Below are 21,738 nucleotides of genomic sequence, written 5' to 3' on the forward strand. Positions count from 1 at the left end.
TGAACGAGAATTTCCGCTCGCTAGTTTGTTACGGTTTCGAAATTTCCGGCCAGATTGTAGTACATATCGACCTACGGTAATTACATTGCCACCAAGATGGTCAAAGGAGAAACAAGTGCGATCACCTATATCTGTTTTTAAACGGGAAATATTTGGCCATCGTCCAAATTGACATGTTGCTTCTTGCAAAGTATTCTAATAGTCGAAAGTTTTGTAACAACTTATACGCGATCAGCCTCGTGTATTTTCGCTATAAATTGATATTAAATATTACAATAAAAAATTTTATTTCTAATATATAATAACTTATACTACGCATATTCTATCGTTTAACTTTCGGTAACTTTTCTAAATTTTTTAACATTTTTACACATTTATGATATAAACAATTTTTTCCATATATATGGAAACATGAATTTCTGTACGTAATTGACACATATAATTGAACAGGTTTGGTTGTAACTATATATATTTCAAATTTAAAAAAAACTATATTTATAATAAATATTGGTAAATTTAATAATAAAATAATAATAATAAATTTAATAATTTATTATTAATATTTTTAAAAATGTTATAAACTATTTTATTTTAAAAAATTTCCAGAATTTTTGCGAGGTATAAAATTATTGACCCTTTCTACTCTGAAATGCGAAATATATATTATATTTCAGTTCGAGCTTACAGTCTGCAACGATAGTTGGCACCACATGCTTTATATCTTATTTCAACAAAAAAATTTTTGAATATTCAAATATTTAAATATTTTGGAAGCGTATGATTTATGTATTAAATTCAAATTCATATATACGAATTATAAAAATTTATATTCTTGCCTATTATTTCATTCTTTATATTTTATATCTTCAAAATTTGTTTAACGAAAGTTAAATAAATTTTCATTCCATATCGAGAACAATCTTGATAAATTTGAACGTAGAAATATTTAAATATTTTCGACAAGCAACAATAAAATCTAACAAATATATTACAAAGTACAAAAAATATTTTTTCTATACACCGGACCAGATATAGTTTGCGCACACTAAAATCATGCTAATAAATTCGTAGGAATAGCATTTGCGTGTTTCGCAATATATAAAATTCATTTAAATAAGTTTTATTTCAGGTCGAAGCTATTTCGCATAAATAACAAACGCTATCAAACGTAGATGTCAAAAACGTGCTCATACTGTTCAATCATCAAACTTTATTTTTCCTTGTTTATCTACAAGAAAAACGTGAAAAGAAGTAAATTTTTCTATTTATTTTCATTAATTTTTATAAATACATACATTTTTTTTATGAATAACGAAAAAACTCGTATAATTTAAGGGAAAATATCGACGACAGAATCTCGATCGACGAAAAGAAGGAACGTTTATGAAATATTTTCTCGATGAATCGGTAGAAGAATCGCTGTAAAACACGATTCGAGTGGAAGATCGTGAGCGGTGACCTTGGCCTCTAGTAGTGGTTGTTTTAACACATAACGCAAGACACACGTAAAAGAGGGTAATGGCGAACACGCGATCCAATGTGTATAAGCCAACTGCAAGGAAATCGTTGCGACAAAATTCTCCGCGTTCTCCTTTCAAATGTATACAGGTTGGTTAGAATTGATATTCTTTTCAGGATAAGCCGTACAATTGCAATTTGCACTTACAGATTGCTCACTGCCTTTTAAATTTCTCAATGCCAATCTTTTTTTTTTTTTTTCTCGCCCAAGACTCGTCACGACTAACCTCCGCGATATCAACCACGAATTCCTTGCACGAGATTTACACGTTGAAATTATACGCGAAATTACCGTATCATGTGATACATTGATCGAGCTAGCTACCTTATCAAACTTGTATTTTTCCACTCTCTTTTCTATTTTACACACACACACACACACACGATCGTTTATTATCCTCTTCCTCTCATTGCGTTTTAAAAATAAAACCGATTTTCTTTACAACATTCTTTACAACGATAGGTTAACGAGACAGAGATAATAAGCGGTAAAAGATGAATGATGCGGAAAAAGAGCAAGGTTCGAGGCCTTTCCGCCCATTTTACGAGATTAAAGTCACACGTTGAACACGAAGAAGCTTCGAATATCGTGCCGACGGTCTCAACGGTAACGTCACTTCCTGATCGTAGAAATGGCTTCTAACCCATTTTACGAGGAAAGAAGCCAGGTCGAGCCTCTATCAGCTGTCCATCTGGTTGGCGTGTCGTGACCTTTCGCATCCTTCTGCATACTCTATCGTAACGAATAACAAATGGAACAAACGTTACGAGACTGATAGAGCATCGCTCCTCTTACTCGATACTCAGAGTAACAAGATATGGAAAATGGACAAATGCGATCGATCTACTGTAACTTTTAATTCGAATTTTTAATCTAATTTAACGCGCGTACCTACGCTCCACTACAAACGCTTCTCCCTCCAAACTTTTCATATTTTCCATTTTTGCTTTTTCACTCTACGTAACGTACAGATATATACTTGTACATCTAATACATATATATGTCTACACGTTCTTGTACGTTGTTGATATTATCGATTAAATGTACTTCGCTCGTTCTTCCTTTTAAATTTGCAATTTTATCTCGATACAATTCGTTGGTTGCGGTATATCACAGTGTACAAAGTGAAAACGATTTTTAAAACTTTAACTTTTCATCGAATTAATTTCAAACGAGTCTTAAATAATAATACAAAAACTTTATTTTCTTTAGGAAAAGATTCATCAGTGAAATTCGTAAGAAATAGGATATTTTGAATGTTTGTCGTGTATGAAGTTGCATTCGTAAAATGCTTCGATAAATGTTACAGATAAGAAAAATCCGATCGAAGTACGGAAATAACCCATTCGAGAAGAAAATGTGATGAAATTACATAGCTAGAAAAGAAGTCAAAATGGTTGACATTTGCAAAACTACTTACTATTTATACGATATATCTATCGAATATAAATTGTAATTAACTTGCAATTTACTTGCTATTTTATAAATTACTCGTTATAAATTATTCGTTATAAATAATATAGGACAAGGCTAAATTTATCGACGACACAAACATAAGTAATAAGAAATTAGGATAACACTTGGTAATCAATGATGATAAATCAATGTAATAATGTAAATTGAACTGATATAAAAATTTAATAAATGATTTAATTTCTAATCAATTTGTATTTAAATATTGCCGAGCTTTGAAATTGAAAACGTTTCGTATTTTATGCAAATTCGTTTACTATCGATTAAATAAGCATTTATTCGTGAAGAAGAAATCAATTTATCCTTCCCTTTATTTTATTAACTTCACCTTGAGATTCTCCATTATTCGGATTTATGATTTTCACGAGCCAATAATCTACGAAAATCTACGATATCGCATATCGTAGAAGATGTTTCTTTTTCAATTAACGACGCGACAAACGAGACAACATTAGTTAGTAATTAGATTATTTATAGAGCAATTTTATAATAAAATTTAAGTTTATAGATGAGAGACAGGCAATTCGAGAAGCGAGGTGAGCAAGTCGGATCTACAACGTAAAATATTTCTCCACCTCACGTTACACTCCTTAACGTTATCATTATCACGGATTGAAGTTAAAAAGGACGTCATTCGAGGTTTCATTGCGAACGAGAGCATTGCTCTACCAATGAAAATAGCCTCCAGATTGGTAGCTAATTCTATAATCGCGTGTGCACCAGTCTATCTGGATTACAATCGACTCGATCGTATTCATAAATGCCAAATCTTCGCTATCTGATTCTAATTGTAAGGAATATATATATATATATATATATTCTTGTTCAAATCAGTTTTTCGCTAATTGTTCTCTGATAAAGTGTTTTTGAGAAATTATTTCACGTTACCTATTAGAAAATTAATATTGTCCAACTATTTTTATATTTTCCAATTTTTATTTTTCTTTGAAAAAAAATGAAAAAAATAAAAACTTTTTTACTTCATTATGTATTTTCACGACGAATTTAACGATTTAAATATAATTTTAATTACTTCATCATTTTCAAGATTTTATAAAATTTTTGCTTTTCTTTTTCCATCATATCATTTATCGTATCGTCGAAAATTGCATAGATATATGTATAATTTTATCAATTGTCCGATATTTTTAGTGGATTAGAATTTCAAAACATTAATTCGTTAATATTTCATTAATCTTTTTAACAAAATAATTTTACAAATGACAATCATAGAATATATATTATTGATCTAATTCTCATTCGCGTTATCAATATTAATTTAGCGATATTATCAAATGGAACGAATCAAATATTCGTATAAAATGATATTCGTCGTGAAAAGGAAAGATTAAATTACACTAATAAATTACTTTTCTCGATAATCAGCTCTATTCGATGTGAATTTCATCAAAATGCTAAGATGCAAAAGGTTTTGTGAACGATAATATATTTCCGATTCACAAACTATAAAGTTACATACCAATTGGTGAAAACAGTGAAGATAGCTGGGATAATCTTAGATAAACGAATTCCATCGTCGATTCTTATTCATCGCAGAGAATGATCGATGAGAATCGAAGAAGACATTCTTTAAATTTGCGAAACGCAAAGGTTAAACTATCAAAAACGACATACATCGACAGAATTAACTGTATACGAAAAAAAGTACAAGAATTCAAGAATCGTGAAAATATATATATATATATTTATAAAATAAAAGAAAGAAAGAAAGCATTCGCATATAAAGCTTTAAAAGAAATATACAAATGAAGATATTTCAAGCGTAAAATCTCAAGTATATCTCTTCTAGGAGAAATATTTGTTTCAAATGAATTACGTCACGGTGCAGATATGTTTTATCACATTTTGCAATCATAAAAATCGCAATTTAAAAAAAGCGACACGCGAGCAGTCGAAAAGTAATAGTGAATATACATATATTTCACCGCATAGGATATTTTATTCAAAAAAATTACCCGTTAAAGCTTCAACTATTTGTTTCGTTGTATTCTCAAAAATCTTGGAGGCACGAGTCAAAGTTACTTAGCATTGTAGTGGGCGCATTCTTTTACACACAATATTTTTTATTCGAATGTAATCGCATGCGCAACGACCACCGTTACAATCCAGATAACATTTTTCAAGATTTTCGCAGTTCGTGTCAAGATCTGAAAGAAATTTAGTAATCAGAAACATTTTTATTGGCTTGCATATCACTTTTTCCAAGAAACGCGTACTATAATTTCTCTTGATATTATAAACGTATTATGCGATTTTAAATAAACTACAAAATTAAAGAATAACAAAAATTCATCTTTTTCAGAATAGCAGAGAAATATCTAGCATCTTTGATTGTTGTTATATATGTATATATATCTATTCCTATACTATGGATTGTGTTTCGTTTTCTTTCTTTTTTAATTTTTTACTTTTTTACGTTTTTCACCGATAATTAAATCCGATGAAACATTCGGATTTAGTCGTAATTTCAACTTCCGTTATCGTGCGAACTATTGTTTTAATGGTGTTTCAAAATGGTAGGTGTTATTTTTGAATTATTATTCATTTGTCATCGTTCCGCTTTTTTTTTTATAAATATTGACTCAAATTATTAAACATCGTTTTATTAAACGTATAATTTTATTCGTAGATGATTCGAATTGTATATTACATAATGTTTAACACTTCGTAAACACGATCATCTATTCCTTCGAATACTCGAGCGAGATTATTTTACTCGATAAAAGTAAAAATTACTTTTAATGAAAAAATTATTCGCGCCTCTATCATATCGCGCGCAAAATATTATATTGTTATGCATTTTTGTTATGCAATTTTTATACGTATCGGCAAAGATATTGGATCGTATTGGTTTTTACAAATTTATTCCCTTTTACTTATTTTTTTTTTCTTTTTTCGAGGAAATGTATGTTCGAAGAAAGAAGCAACAAAGTAAGTTTCTTTGTTGATATTAACAAGCACAGAATGATTGTGCGACCCGAGGAAGATATAGTTTGACCTGTGAACATTTTTCTCTAACATGAAATTCATGGTAGGAGAATAACTTTTATCGTAAATTTTATTTCTCTTTTCATTAAACTATGCCAGGTCAAGGTTAATTTATATTTTTACGTTTACCATTTAACGTTCTTTCTTCCTCAATGGTTAGTTTCTAACTGATCGTTCATCATGAAGGAAGTCGGGCTCAGTAGAGTCAATAAGGGTGAGTTTATTTTATACGTACGATACATGTAGATATAAATTTCGCAGTACGCAAAACGTAATATTTTATATATTCCGTGTTCTTATTTTTTTTTTAAATAATTCTCACTTCCATTTTTGAAAAATGAAAATATTTATAAAAAATTACTAGAATATCTTGAAACATTTAACAGTTTATATTTATTTACTTTGAACTATTTTGAACCAGTCATAAATATAATATGTGCATATAAACGTGTAATAATGGAAATAGGAGAGAATAAATCGAACATTTAAGATGATTTTAGACCAGAATTTAAAAGGTTTCATTTCAACTGTTCAAGCGTAAATTTGAAAGAATTATAAAGACTTTTGATTTTCTAACGAGTTATTTATAAAATGAACGTGTAAAAATAGTGATGAATATTATTATATAATTAATTATTAAGTAATTTGAACAAAATACAATAACTCCAATTCGTTTTATTTCGGTTATCGTAGAACTCATAAGCATGGAAGAAGGACTAGTCGGGAATGGGAAAACTTCATGCATGAAGTATATTAAAATGAATAATAGTTTAAAACGAATAATAGAATGCGTAAAATTAATTCTCTTATTGGAAATGTTGCTTTGCATTGGATGGGGTTGTTACACAATGTGGCAAAATTGTCACATCGAATCGATGGAAGTCAAGGCCATAAATAATATTCCAGAATCGAAAAATCTGTTTACTTCTAAGTGTGATAAATGTATAATAAACGCGGTTGAACAGCTCAATAAATCGAACGATATTTTAACGAAAAATATGTTAAAACCGACGGAGATTTCAAACATCGATAACGAAACCGATGCGAATATCAATGGAGCGGAAGATAATTTGCAAAACGTGGAAGATGACTTATTATTGGTAATAAATAACGATAAGAAGAGCGCATTAGAAGATGCTAAATATTTCGTCGATTTTCCGATCGAAAATGATAATTTAAATTCAACGGAAAAGGAATTTAAAGAAAATTTAAAAATCGACGAATCGACAAAATATGATAAAGATTCATCGGATACGTGGACGAACGAATCGTCGGAAAGAAGCGAGAAAGAAATGCGACAAAATGTACAAAGGAATTTAGAAAATTATTCGATTTTCTTGTTGATCTTGGAAAATTCTATGAGAAATACACCAGTCTCGGACAGTTCTACTACCGAGGACAATTACAATTTGGAAGATTTTAAGGTATCCAATGAATGGTTAAACAAAGAATTTACAGACGAAAATAGAAAAGTTTTTACATCGGAATCACACATGGATGTTGATAATACGGGAGAAAAGTCGGAAGAAAAGATAATTTCTATGGAAAATCCTATCAATAACGAAGATGTAAATCAAAACGAAATGAACGATGAATGGAATCAACGACAAATAATTTCTGAAATAATGGAAAACGACTATAATGATATGAACGTAGCGTTTAACGAGAAAAAAAATATTTCGGATAATATAAATATTTCAGATTTATCCAATTATTCGCCTTATATATATTATCCGGATTATTTATATGATACATATTAAATTATAAATATGTAAAAAAGATTTCCGAAATTCAAACATTCCACTGTAAAAAAGATAGATGATTTTGGTAGGTATCTTTATGAACACAATGTTTTATAAACATTATAAAAATTGAAAATTATAATATATCTTTTATCGTGTAATTATAGATTGACAACATCTAGGAATATTCTTGTTACGTCTGTATAAATAAAAACCATACATCTGGACGAAGAAAAGAAGAGAAATACGACTATTAAACATCGTACTTGGTGTATGTAAATACGAAAAGATGAATTTATATATAAATATATAAGTTTAAAATTATCGAGAATACGTAAACGTGAGCAATAAATATGAAATGAAGAAAGAATAACTTGTATGGTCATTATCATTGTATGTATTTACGACTATATTGCGAATAAAATCTTTTTTTTATTTGTAACGAAAAATTATCTTTCCGATGAAAAATTCGTTAAAAAATTTCCATAAGATGCGCGATACTTTTATGCCATATATTCTTTTCTATTATACGTTATTAAGAATTGTTATATATCGTATTGTAAAAAATGATACGATTGTAAGAAATCATTAATAAAATAATAAAACGATAGGTACAATTAAAAGAATATCAAAAATTTGAAAAAAGCGATCAAATATTAATTTATTTCCGTATTTTATAATTGACGTGTAATTCAAATAATTTATTATATGAACGATAAAATATTGTAAGAAAAAGAAATAAATATTTATTTCCAATAGTATCGATTAATTTTATTTATTCTACATTTAACTGTATATATCATATTTTGAGCATATTTATAAAGATTACAAGCGAAGATTGACAAACTCGTATCATAGAAAAATTAATGCATCATTGGCACTGCGCATGGGCCTTGAACTTATTTATGCTAATATATAACGATTTACACCACAGTTAGTCTGATAACTTTTCCATTCGTCAACTAATAGGCAATTACAATTAGTCGGTCTGCGATTACAAACTCGCGAAGTAGGTCACTCTTACCATGTTTTCGAAGAAGATCTTTATCAAAGAACGCACATAACCCTTAGAACTTTTTACGATATGCTATAAATTGAATAGCTACTTTTGCCAGAGATATCTAAATTTAATCTCATTAAATAATTCCCATTTTCTTAATTTCTTATTACAACGATCGTAATGAGCTTCGTTTTTTAATTCGTTCGAATAAATACGTTGCAGAATAATAATGATAGTTACGAAATGCAAAATAAAATATCTAATAAATATTTTGAAAAAAATAAAAAAACAGTTTATAAATCAAATAAATTAGATTTGGAGTATTGTATTAGTATTATATTACATAGTACTATATTAAAACGCTTGGAAATTATAGTTCGTTAATGATTTTGCTATTTTTATAAATTTCAAAGGTTAACATATTCTTTAAAACGCGATATGCGACTAGAGGCATGCGAGAATCCGAAAATATTGAATGTGTCGGGACGCGTGAAGAATTCATCTCAGGATCGACTTCTCCAAAGTCATTATTCTCGTCATTATTCTTTTAATTTTGTGGACGAATAGTTCCAAGATCTTATTCAGACCCCTCAAATTTCTGATATTTTCAAAAATCCCAAAGTTTTTCTTTGGAATCCCGAAATATTCGAACTACGGGATACTTTGGAACTAAACCTAAACCTTCTTCCAAATTCGTTTCACTTCGACTTCTCGCGTATCTCTAGTAACGAATAAAAGAGTAGAGTTTTATACATTTAAACAAGGGAGAGGCTTTTCAATTGACTTCAAAATAACGAATCATGCTTCGAAATAATGAAATTTTTGAAAATATACAATTATAATTGCAATGAAAAGAAATTTTGTTCGATAAAAAGTTAAAAAATAATAATGTCTATCGTATTTGTTCGTTATTTAATTTCATCCATGCTGTAAGTTTTACGTAATTTACGCAATAATTATTTCACTTTTTTATTTTGATAAATATCTGAACTGGAATAGATGGAATGAAAGATAATTCTATCAAATTTTAATATATAATGTATTAATATCATTAATGTAACGGTATAAATTAAATTTCGAATCAATTTTCTTATACACGTCAGAATAGATAGTAGGTAATTGTTATTTTAATACATGTTCAATAAGACGAACGAACGAAGCACGTGAATATTCACGATCTACTTTCGTTAATTTCTTTTTCCTTCCTCGAACGGACGAGAAAAATCCTACTGTTACGAAATATTCGTGATATGTCGATGGTTTGTTTGTAATTGATGCGTCAAGCTAATACGATAAGCCTAGCGTGTAGGAAGACACTCTTCTGTAAATTTAAACTATAATGTAAGTGGAAACAACGATATAAATTTCTCAGCTTTCGTATACGTGTTTTATTTATACTTGTACATCAATCTTATCGATGAAACGTATTCATACAATTATAAATTGCAAGTAAAGAGTTTGCGGAATCGAAGAGTTTAACAAAATGCTTCATCAATCATTTCGAACAAATTTTTCTCCCTTTTCTAACGTTATAGTTTATGATTTTATTTAAAGACAATTACACATCCGATTTTATGCATAAAGATTACGCAGAAAATTTTAATGTATATGATTGTATAAACTAAAGTAGAATCTGACGTCCGAAATTCTTTGCATGTGATTCGTGAATTTATCAAATTAGCAAAGATACTCATTTCAAGTCGAAGTTGGCCACTGATTTCTTTATTTCTAATAAAAAAAAAAGATTAAATGCATTATAAATCAATATGATAAACGTGAGAGACGCGAGAACATTGTGACGAGATAATATTTTTATTTCATAAAATTGATAAATTAATTACAAAAGATACGTGTTCAAACATATACGATACGTATTATGTTTTTACTTACAGGTTTTTAGCAATTTTTTAATTATTAGATGTATCGCATACTTTAAGCGTTTTTCAATTTAATCATATTTTATCAAAAATTAATTCTCTAACTAATTTGTGATTTCGATGAAATTGGATTTTCTAATAGCAGAGTTGTTTGACCGTTAAAGTTTCGTGACTATGTAAAACGAAACACGATTTTTCGTGCACAAGTTGTATGGAATAGTGATGAACTTTGTGATTTTTTCACGTTCATGATATCCAGTTTGATTAAATTAAATTTTATTACTACAGATTATTCGAATAATATTTGTCAAACATAAATTATTCTTTCCATTAGTTTTGTAATTTGTAATAAAGATATATTATTTTCTATTTTGGAAAAAGAAAAAGAGAAGATGTATCAGTTATATTACGTGAGTTTTATTTAAAATGATTTCATGGTTACTGGAATTACTGGAATATCATTTCGATCAGAGAGAAATTCGACAAAAAAAGCTGGAAAAAATCTAATCTAAAAATCTAAAGCGATATCGACTGGACACAGTATTGCAAAAATAGTACGAAATTTACCAATTTTCGAAAAATATTGTTAAATTTTCATTTATTCGAAGATAAGGTAAGACGAAAAGGACAGGTATAAAAGATAAATTCGTTGCTTTAAACGAATTGAATATTTGCATTTGTTATATAATCTTGATTGAAACATTGAACATAAAATTAATATTAAAAATATTTTTCACAAATACGTGTAAATGTAACAATATAAATATTTTAAGAAATGAAGCGTGATTAAATTAGATTTACAATTGCTAAGAGAGTAGTTTTATTCGCTTAAGAAATCAATTAATTTTGATCAGATTTTGATTTAATTTCTCTTTCTCGTATCAATGGTGATATACATTTAAAAAGTATCTTTTAAGAAATATTTGTAAAAAAAAATATAACGATAAATATTGTTTCGCAAAAGCGTGAAAATAAAATATGGCGTGACAATGTTAAAGTTAAGATACTTTGTTCCAGCACGGAGCTGTTTTTTCCGAGCTGAGAACTCCTACTACGATCGAAACTTAAAGGAACTGTTTTAAACACACCTCGGACTCTTTGTTCGAGGAGGTGGTAAGCAACTACATTTTGGTTTAGAATACTTTCTGCTTTGGTGGTGGCAGCACGTAGGATACACAGGGTGGGGGTGTACTAAAGGCTTAAAAGGCTCCCCAACGTCCTTGTAACACGCAGTTCTAGAATAGAACATAATAGTATTCCCTTCAAATAAAAATTAGTCCAAATTTTTCTTCGACATCTTCTAGATTTAGTATTTAATCGCTGTTGCTTGCAACACTACCGATAATCACATTATTAATTTAAATATTAGTGCAAATACATAGAAATATATAGTATAAAAACTCGTGAGAAGAAACTTTATTGCAACGCAAAGAAAAAAGGAGATTGATACTTTTTGAAGTGAAAAAAAGCGAGTGATTTTCATTTCGAAATTTCATCGCTTAATTTTATTATCTGAATTCAGTGATCGATGAATCAACTGTGCGGTTAATCCCTTTCGATCTTCACCGATTTTAAATATATATCGTAGTTGCAACAAGTAGAAAATGAAGAAGAGAAGTTTTCAAATGTTTGCAACGTTTCTTTTATTGGTGTTCTTCGTATCGCCATCTTCTACTTGGGCTCTTACGACTTTCGGCAAAACCAACCCTCAAACCTCGAATCAAAATTCTCATCCATCGCCTACACCAGGTTCGTCCGATTCCTATTTTCAAAAGCTCGTCACATCGTGCCCGTAATTTACGACCATTAACGATCGATCTTTCGACTTTCGGATTCGTTGATCGTTATTAATTTTTATCACGCGTTTTCGTATTATCGAATAAAACGAGATTATGCGATAACAAATTTTGATTAATGTTGACGATGACGTAAATTTAGTTGGGAGAGCTCGGGAATGTAAGTTGGAGTCTGATTGCGCTGGAATTCAAAATACGACATGTATAGCGGATTCTCGAGATGGAAGGACACGTTGTCTTTGCGCAGATTATTCCGCACCTCTTAACGGCGCGTGTATTAACAAATTCAAAGGTAATAATTTTAAATATAACTTTAACAACGTTACATCTTACAACTTAACATCATTCTTATGTCATATAATTTAAATAGTTATATAATAGTTATATTATAAATTTCGATATATCCATCGAAGATTGCATATAGGAGTGTATTTGGAAGAAATGCTGAATGTAATCTCCATTTTTGAAGAAACAAATTGAACAGCACATAAGAAACTGTACTATCATTTGCATATACTCTCGTGTTCCATTGCAATATGTATTGGTACCAGCACTGTGGTTATCTATGCAAATTGAAAACCTTTGCGAATATCATTGCAGTTTACCACATACACCAATTTGATTTTCTTACATATGCAACATTCGTTATTTAACAATGCAAACATGAAAATAGACACTTCTTTTAAAAATGCAAGTATAGTTAAATATTCTCGTAAATTCGAAAAATAAAAATAATTTGAAAATTTTGGTCATTTAAGTTAAAAATAATTGATATTCTTTTGTTAAGAATTTTAGACGATATCGGATAAAATTGTCACGTAATTTTGTTGCAAAGGTTAAAAATTGATCGATGTTAAGAATATTATGTGAATTATATTTGTGTGAAATTGCGTGTTACCGTCGAGTTAAAACGCATCGAGCTTTTATGGCAATTTGGTACGGTATATTTGATATATAACGATGTATATATATTAAAAATAGATATAAATTCGATTTTAACCGGCAAGCATACAAGATTTGATTTCCAAAATAATAATATTATATAAAACGTAATAAATAATTTTATCTATATTTGTACAATAACTTTTTTAATAATTTAAGTAAAAATTTTAAATTTAATTATACTTGTAAAAGCTAAAATTAAATTTGAAATGACATTTTTTTCTTTGATAAAGACATAAAGAAAATTTTAATCTTCGAATTGTTTTCGTCGTTATTCTTAAAGTATTTTATATTAAAAAAATATATTTCTGTTGTAGCATTACATTTTTCATGTAACAATGATTCTGAATGCACTAGTGGAGCACATTGCGTACAACTAAATGTTACCTTGGGAAAACGTTGTTATTGTCAAGAAGGATATTATGAAGAAAGTCCTTTATTTTGCAGTGGTATGTCATTTTTATTGTTTAATTTTTTATTGCAACCAAGTTATAAATTAATCTTTTAATTTTTTTTTATGTAATAATTTTCTTTTTGATATAAATAAGTTTAAATAAGTTTAAATACACAGTATGTCGTATATGTGTGAATAGTAAAAGTTTTTAATTACGGTTTAAATATTTTTTTCACAGGTGGTACATCTGTTTTTGCATTTCACACGCTATATCTCTTAATTAGTTTAATTATTGTAAATCTTAATTTTAGTTTCATATAAATCATTTACAATTGAAATATATTATTTTAAATGAATGTAAAAAAAATTGTATCAAAATTTATAATTATATGTATGGTCAATTTTTAAATTTTCAAAAAATCATCAAAAAATATGATATTGTACAAAAAAAAAATATATATTTGGTATATTTTACGCGAAGATACGTATTTTAATTATCACTTAGAAAAAAAGTAAAATGCTCAAGCAATACGCAAAAAATATTTATAATTCGATAACTTTTCATATTTTCTATATCTTCAAATTCTAATTCTAATCTCTAAATCAATTGTTGAGCATATTTATAATCTAATTTGTCTAATCTTTTCAAATTTGCAATTTTTTTTATTTCAAATAATGTGATTTCTTTTGTAATGTATAAATAATTACAACTTATACTGTTTTATATAATAAAAAAACTATAAAAAAAATTGGTACATTTGTTCTAGATACTTTTGAATTATATATTTTATTCTACAGCAAAGAATTTAATGTCAAATTGTCAAATTGTCTATTCCGAAATTGATGTAATTAAAATGTTAATACTTAGTACATTCATGTACGAATATAAATATATAATGAAACTTTTATAAATAATTTTCTCTTAAAACATTGCAATAGGATCTTGTAAAATATTTCCGTACACTTTACCATAATTTTAATCTGTAATCTATATTATACATTTTATTATTGATTCTTGTGTTTCTAAATATTTATATGAATTATAATATATATATTTACGACTTTGCAATAAGCAATAGATTGTATTATTATAAAATAATAGTAAGTAAAATCCACAAAACATCTGTTCTAGATCTGTTCAATATATTTCAATAATTTTAAAATCTATATTCCAAATTTTGTCGATTAATTTCCAATTATAATAAAAAAATATTAATTTAAAAAATTAATAAAATTTTATGAAATATTAAAATATGTATATTATTAATTCTTTAATACAATTTCATTTAAACAGGAAATCATATTAGAAATTTTTATAATGTTTCTGATATAATTATATCATGCTTATGTTATTTAGAATATTATCAATTATTTTTTTCTTTTTAATTTTCTCTTCTTTTGTTTATTAATATTTATAATTTTTATAGAATTGAAATTATAAAATATGAAATTTTAATATTATTTTGATTTCGATACTATTGCATCATAATTTTATCGAATAGAATAAAATATGTACGATTATGAATTTTCAATTTGACAAGCTTTATAAATTGAAATTATCTATTCGTTTAACAAATATATACATATATAGCATAGTAATTAGATATACATATATATATAAAGTTTGAACATGCCAATAAATGCCTTAAATACCAACGATTATATAAAATAAACTATAATAATTTATGTTAATGAGAATTTTTTAAAACACGATAATTTTTAACTTATTTTTATTTTTGAACTGTAGTGGATGTAAACGTATTATTAATATATACAAATATATTATGCACGAATAAACTTTTCCGTATTCTAAATACATGTACTATATATTTATTATATATTATGTATATTTCTTAATATTAATTATAGATTATGCAAGTCAATTATTAATAAAAGGAAAATAAGTAGAAAACTTCATACATATATTTTGTTAATCGAATCTTTTATTATTTCTTTTGTAGAACTAATTGCGTTACAGTGTTTCCACTCTGTCCACCAAAAATAAATGTATCTGCGGGAAGCACATGTAAGATATCAAAATCTAAAATATTATAAATTATATTAGTTATTGTTAATGTTATAATAAATATTGTTATTAATAAAAAATGAATTAAAATAATATATCATGTAATAAACATGAATTAATATCAAAATTTACAGTATGTACAATGTTCTAAATAATAAATTATTCAAAAAATGCTATTTATTTCTGCACAATATATTTAATAATATTAAATATAATTGAAACATTTTTTTAATTATATGAAAATTTTTATATAAAAAATTTCAAATGTTTTCAGTTATACTTTTCAATGTATGTAACTTACAATCTTGAAAATGTTTTTGTATTTCTTCTTTAGTCCAATTACATGAAGTTAAAACTAAGTAACCAGAGGGCAATAGAATTTTGCATACATTTTCTATATATTTTTGTCGTTTCGACGCTGGATCTTCCGGATTTAAACTGATGGCATCATAAGTTCCTTTATCGTGTATTAATTTAAAGTCTGTCGGTAAATTCAAATCTTGAGAATTGAGAATATCGCAAACTTTTAACTCAATGTGTGACATATTATTTTCTTTCGATACTTCACGAGCTAAATCAACTGCTTTTTGCGAATAATCTATACCCATTAATTTTTCAAAACCTTGTTTTGCAAGTTCAATCAATGTCATTCCATTTCCACATCCTATGTCAATTATTTTATCATTTTTATTAAGTTTTAATTGCGTGTTAATCCAACTAAAATATTAAAATATTTAAATATATAAAATATTTTTTAACGGAGAATAAATATTTATATACAAAAAAAAAATATTTATATATATTCATAAAATAAATCCTATCACGCTAATATTATATAACAATTAATAAATTATTAAATATTTTATATAAGATTTTATTAAAATTATTACAAATAATTGTTATATAAAAATAAAAATTTATTTATTTGATTTGAAATATATAATTTCAAGACATTACCTTCTCGGTAGCCTCAAGATCATAATAACTAAAATTTACGAAAGATAGCACCACTAGTTTATGCGCGAGTTTATTTCTTGTGTTATACACATCTATCTTTCGCGTTGTTACATAAATTTTTCGCGTATTATCCGAATAACTTACCGTATGACTTTTAGTGTATTGCTTTTACCAAACCATATTTCGCCTATATCTCCGTATTCCCTAAAATTATTAAGTTCTTCCGAGTAAATCCTTTCCCAACTAAAACATAATCGTGTCATAAAGTAATGCTTATCGAGTGTTTCATATTTACGAATACGGTACGTATTTACTTACTAATCAAGTGTACCTAAATCCGATGGTCCGAGTTCTTTAATATTTTGATCTGTCATAATTTTACTTCAATTATATTTGAAGATTATAATTGAATTGTTATTTTATTTATTAAATATATTAAATTATAGCTTCCTGATGTATTTTTATTGAATCACTTATTTATATTAAAAATGCCTTTCGAAAATTTCAACACTTGATGCGAAAAGTGTAATCACATCATACGTATGAAACGTTACTAAACTGGCGTAACCTCACTTTTGAACTTAACCTATATACATTTGATATATTACATATATCCACTGTATAAACGTGATTGTGCAGTAATTGTAATAGTTAAAATATTTGATATATACTATTATATTTGTTATTTTTTCCAAAAAGTGTTAATTTGTTAAACATGTTCGGTAGATTGATAAATACACTCCAAATTGGTAAGTAAAAAAATTTATTTAATATATTTTATATTTATTAGACATATATATATATATAGATTTAGATACAGATTTATAGATTTTAGAAGTATAGAAAAATAGATTTAAATAGATTAAAACTATACTATAATAGATAGTTATTATTACACTGCATATATAAATCATTACAATGATATGAAAAAATATAATATATATAATATAAAGTCATTCAATAACATTTAATTTATTAATTATTTTTTGTGTAAAATATATTTGAAACCAGTATTTTCATTATATTTATTCATAATTTTTGATTGTTAAATTTTTGCTTTTAATAGTTATATTTTTATCTTGCTAAAAATGTTAAATATATTTTTATATCTTATTGTTTAGGAAGACAATGTACAAATTTGTCCATTTTGTCTTATCGTCATTTCGTTACCACAGTATTTTTAAACCAAATGAATAATGTTAAACCAAAAACAGGAATCTTAATGTTAAATATGGGAGGTCCTAGTAAAATTGAAGAGGTGCATGAATATTTATTACGTATAATGACAGATCGTGATATGATTCAACTACCATTTCAAAGGTTTAATTATAAGTTTTAATAATTTATAGAAATCCAATCAATATTAGATCAAGAAAGATTCTATTAGACAATATATATTACAGTCGACTAGGACCTTGGATAGCAAAGTCTCGTACACCTAAAGTACAAAAAAAATATGAAGAAATTGGAGGTAAATCTCCTATTTTAGAATGGACAAATAAACAAGGTAAACTTTTGTGTGAAAAATTGGATAAAATTTCACCAAAAACAGCACCTCATAAACATTATGTTGCATTCCGTTATGCTAATCCTCTTACTGAGAATACACTTCAAAAAATAGAAGAGTAAGGATATTGATTTATTACTGAATAAAAATGAATTTTTAATATAAATATACAATATAATTGTATATTAATATAAAATGTAATAAATGATCTTTGTTTGAAGAATATGTACATATTCTTATTTTAGAGATGGTGTTGAACATACAATAATCTTTTCTCAATATCCACAATATTGTTGTGCTACAAGTGGATCAAGTTTTATTGAGATATATAAGTATTATAAAAACAGGTAGTTAATTTTAAACTTTTTTTATAGTTTTAACACAAAAATAAATAGATTCACATCTATCTATATATATTTATATTCTTAAATGAATATTCTATTAACTTGTATTTTTTTATTTCTTTAGTATAAAATCTATATAGTTTAAATTTTCTTATTTATTTATTAAAAAAATGAATGAAACGGTATCAATTATTAAAAATAATTTGTATGCTTAATACAAAATGTACTTTGATTACAAAAATGTACTTTGATTACAAGAATATAAGTATATAACTTTTATTTCAAATAAGATTATTATTCCATAATTTATATCAAAGTGACAGCATATTTCAATAAGAAATATTTATTTTTTTGTAAATATTTATTTTTAAAAAATTGATTTTCTTTAATGCATAATTATATTAAATCTTTGTTTTTTAAGTCATAAGAATTTTATATTTTATTGACTTTTAAATTATTATTTAATGATAATTTATCTATATTATAATGTTTGGTAACATTATATTTTGGGTTTTGAATTAATTATTTAAAAATTATAAAATGTATTTTATAATTTAAAAATGTATTTACTATTGTATTTACTCTATGTATTTACTCTATTTAAAAATATATATACAAAAAAACTAAACAATGACAATTTTACAAATTTAAAACATTTGTAAACATAGTCATTCATGTAACTTATATTTTAGTCGCTGATATTTTAAAAATAAGGTTAAACAATTTTTTTTTTTATCTAGATACTACATCTCTTACAATAAAATATTTCTTTATATTGTATTTATTATTTTTTTTGTTTTTTCTTTTAATATTTTAATAAATATTTTAGTAATAATCGCTTTAATTTTTGAAACAAAAAAAAATAAAAAATTTTCGATTTTTACAATTTGGATAAAATTATTACTCGATTATGATTAATTATTTTAATAATACGAAATAATTCAAATAATATAACAATGTTTCAAGGACATTCATTTTAGATCTCTTAATATTTCATCTAGATTTTTTAAAAATATTTTACGATGATTAATGATAGAATTACATTTTATAAAATGTTTAGTACAAAATATTCGGATTTTCTTTATATCGAGAATTTGGAATTCTTGATGAAAGATTTGAGCTTTTTTAGAGTATGTATTACTCTAGATTAAAGTACACACCTCCTTAAATGTATTCATCATTTCCCTCTATTCTGTCCGCTAAGGATTATATTTGAGAGAGAAAATGAGGAAATCAGTTGCCGAAAAGCTTTTTTCAGCGACTGCAAAAATAAAGATTATAAAGAATATGTGCGTCAGTATATTTTAATTTAAAAAATCGAGAAACTTATCCAATGTTCTTATAATAATTTATTGTTGCTTTGCCCTTTAATAAATCCTTTTTCTCAAATCTTCTATAGTATTTTGGTACTAAATGAAAAATCTTAAAAAAAAAAAATTTGCTGTCATTTTATCATCGCAAACTTTGGTTTATATTTATAACTATTCTAATTTAATTTTTTTAATTATATTTTGAAACGTTGAGATTAAAATGAAAATAAAATAATAAGTTTTGCTTAGCCCAAAAATATATTATACTACATTCATAATTTACAGACAATTACCTTCTAACATGAAATGGAGTGTAATAGATAGATGGGCAACGCATCCATTATTCATAGAGACAATTACAGAAAGAATTAAGGAAAAATTAGTTCTATTCCCCGATGATATAAGAAACAATGTTATAATTTTATTTTCAGCTCATTCGCTACCATTAAAGGTTACGTATTAATACGAAAAATAAATTAATATTTTAATATTAACACGATAATTGTTTCGTATTGTATTTTAGGCTGTATCTAGGGGGGATGCTTATGCATCTGAAGTAGCAGGTACAGTTGCTTTAGTAATGGAAAAGTTACAATATTGTAACCCATACAAACTAGTATGGCAATCAAAGGTATAGACATCTATCGATAAAATGGGGGGAAAAAAATCAATGAAATTATTTTGTGTATTTTGTTTATTAAAAAACAGTTTTCTAAATCTTTTTTTCATTATGTGTTAATTTTCCGAATTAAAATTTCTAAAATTTCTAAAATTTAATAGATTTTAGATTCTAGAAAAAATATCTTTTTCTTATTTTTAAATATATAAATATTAAATAACGTTATATTAAATATATTGTTTTTTAATTTTTGTACATTGTGCAGTATATTAATGTATTGTATTTAGGTTGGCCCAGTATCTTGGTTGGAGCCTTTTACCGATGATGCCATAAAAGCTTATGTAAAGCAAGGGAAAAAACATTTTATATTAGTACCAATAGCATTTGTTAACGAACATATTGAAACTCTTCATGAATTAGATATCGAATATTGTAAAGAATTAGCAGAAGAAGTAAGTGTCGCGTTATATAATCCGTAAATAATTATAAAGAAAAATTTTTTATCTTTTTTTATCTTTAGCTCGGCATTGATAAAATAAGGAGAACTGCTGCTCCTAATGATCATCCTACATTTATAAATGCTTTGGCAGATATTGTAGTTTCTCATCTTAAATCAAATAATTCTCTAAGTCCCATGTTCTTGACACGTTGTCCTCATTGTGTTAGTGGCAATTGTGCAGAAAGCAAAAAGTGGTATGCACAAATATGTAGAAATTAAAACAAGGATACATTGTGAAAAATTTATGCATATTATCTATTTACAACAGATAGATATTTTTTATAATATAAATAGAAAATATCTACTTTTGTGATTCGTTTTGTATGATATAACGTGTTTTAAATAAAATATTCTTATTTCTTGATAAATGAGTGTTGATTTTTTTTTCCTGTTACACACTTATTTCAATTATAAAAATTACCATGTTTCATATTTTAATTATTTTAATTATTATAAATATTTTAATTATTTTTATTTTTTTTATCATTAACATTATCCCTAAATTTATTTTATAAATTACATATTTGAATTTCACGTTTAATCGAGATAAAAATATCACATTAATTTTTGTTGTATGAAATTACAAATTACAAATTACAATTGTAAAAATGATATGAAATGTAAGGAAGTATAATACTTCATGATAAATAAATAAATAAACATGATGAAATTTTTAAATTTTTAAATCCAATATCGTTATGATCTGTCATAAAAAATTAAAACC

At 26.0% G+C, this 21,738-nt stretch overlaps 5 protein-coding genes and 1 long non-coding RNA gene across 10 annotated transcripts in view; 4 read left to right on the forward strand and 2 right to left on the reverse strand.

Annotated features, from left to right (window-relative positions):
* Window positions 1-642: 642 nt before the first annotated feature.
* Window positions 643-5,111, reverse strand: LOC133667813 (uncharacterized). The gene is made up of 2 exons (XR_009833435.1): window positions 4,969-5,111; window positions 643-2,251 (listed from the first exon to the last, which is right to left on the reverse strand). It is a non-coding gene; the product is annotated as an uncharacterized LOC133667813 (long non-coding RNA).
* Window positions 5,112-5,401: 290 nt separating this feature from the next.
* On the forward strand, window positions 5,402-8,504 carry LOC108004310 (protein PFC0760c). 2 transcript variants are annotated; one of them, XR_009833434.1, is made up of 4 exons: window positions 5,402-5,529; window positions 5,914-6,215; window positions 6,695-7,828; window positions 7,911-8,504. XR_009833434.1 is itself a non-coding variant. In XM_062087205.1 (2 exons), exons 1-2 carry the CDS (start codon window positions 6,182-6,184, stop codon window positions 7,759-7,761), a joined length of 1,101 nt encoding a protein of 366 aa, XP_061943189.1. In that variant the 5' UTR covers window positions 6,060-6,181; the 3' UTR covers window positions 7,762-8,504. The 2 variants fall into 2 exon arrangements, 1 of the variants encoding a protein (XP_061943189.1); XM_062087205.1 differs by lacking the exon at window positions 5,402-5,529 and having other exon boundaries at window positions 6,060-6,215; window positions 6,695-8,504.
* Window positions 8,505-11,760: 3,256 nt separating this feature from the next.
* Window positions 11,761-15,958, forward strand: LOC108004313 (uncharacterized). Its single transcript, XM_017067116.3, has 4 exons — window positions 11,761-12,369; window positions 12,559-12,708; window positions 13,676-13,807; window positions 13,991-15,958. The coding sequence occupies exons 1-4, from the start codon at window positions 12,225-12,227 to the stop codon at window positions 14,071-14,073; spliced, it is 510 nt and encodes a 169-aa protein (XP_016922605.2). The 5' UTR covers window positions 11,761-12,224; the 3' UTR covers window positions 14,074-15,958.
* LOC108004305 (EEF1A lysine methyltransferase 2) lies at window positions 15,676-17,195 on the reverse strand. The gene is made up of 4 exons (XM_017067101.2): window positions 17,054-17,195; window positions 16,880-16,978; window positions 16,080-16,495; window positions 15,676-15,793 (listed from the first exon to the last, which is right to left on the reverse strand). The coding sequence occupies exons 1-4, from the start codon at window positions 17,107-17,109 to the stop codon at window positions 15,699-15,701; spliced, it is 666 nt and encodes a 221-aa protein (XP_016922590.2). The 5' UTR covers window positions 17,110-17,195; the 3' UTR covers window positions 15,676-15,698.
* LOC108004304 (ferrochelatase, mitochondrial) lies at window positions 16,897-21,382 on the forward strand. 3 transcript variants are annotated; one of them, XM_017067099.3, is made up of 9 exons: window positions 16,897-17,037; window positions 17,435-17,484; window positions 17,857-18,055; window positions 18,139-18,360; window positions 18,488-18,589; window positions 20,182-20,347; window positions 20,420-20,527; window positions 20,803-20,967; window positions 21,036-21,382. In XM_017067099.3, exons 2-9 carry the CDS (start codon window positions 17,451-17,453, stop codon window positions 21,231-21,233), a joined length of 1,194 nt encoding a protein of 397 aa, XP_016922588.1. In that variant the 5' UTR covers window positions 16,897-17,037; window positions 17,435-17,450; the 3' UTR covers window positions 21,234-21,382. The 3 variants fall into 3 exon arrangements, with proteins under 3 accessions (XP_016922588.1, XP_028519777.1, XP_061943188.1); XM_028663976.2 differs by lacking the exon at window positions 17,435-17,484; XM_062087204.1 differs by lacking the exon at window positions 16,897-17,037 and having other exon boundaries at window positions 17,344-17,484.
* LOC108004303 (leishmanolysin-like peptidase) overlaps window positions 16,897-21,738 on the forward strand; it is a 93,946-nt gene continuing 89,104 nt past the window's right edge. For both annotated transcript variants that reach the window (XM_028669975.2, XM_062087187.1), the window contains exon 1: window positions 16,897-17,037. The gene's annotated coding sequence lies outside the window, so the exon portion shown is untranslated. The remainder of the gene's footprint in view (window positions 17,038-21,738) is intronic.

This window comes from Apis cerana, linkage group LG1 (assembly GCF_029169275.1).
Source record: "Apis cerana isolate GH-2021 linkage group LG1, AcerK_1.0, whole genome shotgun sequence".
Lineage (NCBI taxonomy): Eukaryota > Metazoa > Arthropoda > Insecta > Hymenoptera > Apidae > Apis > Apis cerana.

Bases quoted from the DNA above. Each gene is read 5' to 3' on its own strand.
- LOC108004310 (XM_062087205.1), top strand. From the start codon at position 6,182: ATGAAGGAAGTCGGGCTCAGTAGAGTCAATAAGG. The intron at 6,216-6,694 runs GTGAGTTTATTT...CGGTTATCGTAG, and splicing joins GCTCAGTAGAGTCAATAAGG to AACTCATAAGCATGGAAGAA.
- LOC108004313 (XM_017067116.3), top strand. From the start codon at position 12,225: ATGAAGAAGAGAAGTTTTCAAATGTTTGCAACGTTTCTTTTATTGGTG. The intron at 12,709-13,675 runs GTAATAATTTTA...TTTCTGTTGTAG, and splicing joins GTGTATTAACAAATTCAAAG to CATTACATTTTTCATGTAAC. The intron at 13,808-13,990 runs GTATGTCATTTT...TTTTTTTCACAG, and splicing joins AAGTCCTTTATTTTGCAGTG to GTGGTACATCTGTTTTTGCA.
- LOC108004305 (XM_017067101.2), bottom strand. From the start codon at position 17,109: ATGACAGATCAAAATATTAAAGAACTCGGACCATCGGATTTAGGTACA. The intron at 16,979-17,053 runs GTAAGTAAATAC...ATTATGTTTTAG, and splicing joins GATTTAGGTACACTTGATTA to TTGGGAAAGGATTTACTCGG. The intron at 16,496-16,879 runs GTAAGTTATTCG...TTAATATTTTAG, and splicing joins AATACACTAAAAGTCATACG to TTGGATTAACACGCAATTAA.
- LOC108004304 (XM_017067099.3), top strand. From the start codon at position 17,451: ATGTTCGGTAGATTGATAAATACACTCCAAATTG. The intron at 17,485-17,856 runs GTAAGTAAAAAA...CTTATTGTTTAG, and splicing joins GATAAATACACTCCAAATTG to GAAGACAATGTACAAATTTG. The intron at 18,361-18,487 runs GTAAGGATATTG...TTCTTATTTTAG, and splicing joins ACACTTCAAAAAATAGAAGA to AGATGGTGTTGAACATACAA.